At 58.8% G+C, this 1,410-nt stretch overlaps 1 protein-coding gene across 1 annotated transcript in view; it reads right to left on the bottom strand.

Moving 5' to 3' along the window:
- The window catches only part of Top1mt (DNA topoisomerase I mitochondrial), a 28,031-nt gene that overhangs the window by 22,171 nt on the left and 4,450 nt on the right, over positions 1–1,410 (bottom strand). The window contains exon 2 of the mRNA XM_023723951.1: positions 252–367. Within this exon, the coding sequence (XP_023579719.1) occupies positions 252–257 (6 nt within the window). The 5' untranslated portion in view covers positions 258–367. The remainder of the gene's footprint in view (positions 1–251; positions 368–1,410) is intronic.

Below are 1,410 nucleotides of genomic sequence, written 5' to 3'. Positions count from 1 at the left end.
CTGCAGGCCTCCACTTGTGTCTCCACACCCCCGCAGCTGCCCTCGGTTTCCAGGGGGAGGCTCAGCAGAGCCTGCACTGCTCCTGGCATCCTTGCACCCCACCTGCAGGAGGGCCAGGTCTCAGTGCACGGACCCCACAGACAGAAGCGCTGCGACAGGCTCCTGAGTGCTGCTGGGGTTACAGAGACCATGATGGGGCGTGGCACAGCAGACCAGCATGCAGGAGGAGCAGCCTCGCCCTGGAGTCCTACCATCATAGAAGAAGTGCACTTGCTCAGGAAGGGGCTCGTAGGCAGGGGCAAAATATGGGCCTCTGTGTTCCAGCTGCCTCCACTTCACTCTGGCCTTGCTCCGCTTCTCCTCCCACCTGAAAGACAGCAGAGAGAGGGCTGGCTGCCAAGTGCTGCCCACGCACGCCAGGCAAGGCCAGCCTTCTGTGTTGGCCCACTGCTCCCCCACAGGGCCACTCAGGTGAGCTCTGCGACTCACACCTCCCAGGGCAGGAAGACAAGGCCAGAAAGGAGAGCAGTCCAGGGCCACACTGCCAGGCAGTGCCACCCAGATAGGCACAAGGGGAGCTGCCAAGACAGACTCCAGCAAGCCTGGGTGAGTGGAAGGGGTCAGGGAACAGTGCTGCCCAAGGCTCAGACGCCCCTCCAGTCAGGCCCCTTCAGAGATGGCCTAGAATCCTCTGGAACATTTTAATAGTATCCCACAGACCCCTCCACATGGCCACCTCATGTGACAAGTACAGTGTGGCTGTGATTAGAGAGCCCTTTTTCCCATGAGCTGGGAGTTGTCAGGGGACACAAGCGGTACAACCCACAAGAAGGTGGGGACATACCTGAGGTTCCACAAGGGGCAGGGGTAAGGACAAGAACAGAGGCAAGAAGTCTCTGGAGTGGGTGAGGCAGGGGTTTGCTCCCAGGCAAACCCAATCCTGGAGGCAATCCGACAAGACAGATCATGGGGCCACACCACATTCTAACCCTGCTTCAACTAACTCATCCGTTCATACGGGTCTGCGCCGGGTCACCGCCACTGTACTAGGCCCAGGGATCATGCAGACAACAAGGAAATGCAGGGAAGAAACAAACTGAACCAGCTCCTGAAACACAGAGAAGCCTGGACGCAGGGCTCTCTGCCACCCGAGCCCCAGCTCTGTCCCGAGAGGCAAGAGGAGCAATCCCAAGACCGGCAGCAGCAATACTGAGGTGAGGGAGAGTACACCACATGGCGGAGGTGGAAAGGGAGCCAACAACTCCTCCCCGGACATAAAGACAGTCCTGTGCCAGGGCCTCAGAGTTTGGCAGCCCTCCTTGTTGGGCCTGGCACACATCACAAGTGGAAGTTTCTAAGAGTATGAGCAGGGAAGGGTGTGAGCAACACACATTCTGACAGGGACTATCT

Source organism: Octodon degus, unplaced genomic scaffold (genome assembly GCF_000260255.1).
Source record: "Octodon degus isolate 3935 unplaced genomic scaffold, OctDeg1.0 scaffold00104, whole genome shotgun sequence".
Classification (NCBI taxonomy): domain Eukaryota; kingdom Metazoa; phylum Chordata; class Mammalia; order Rodentia; family Octodontidae; genus Octodon; species Octodon degus.
The sequence above is the reverse complement of the archived record's forward strand: the minus strand, read 5'-3'. Positions and strand labels throughout refer to the sequence as shown.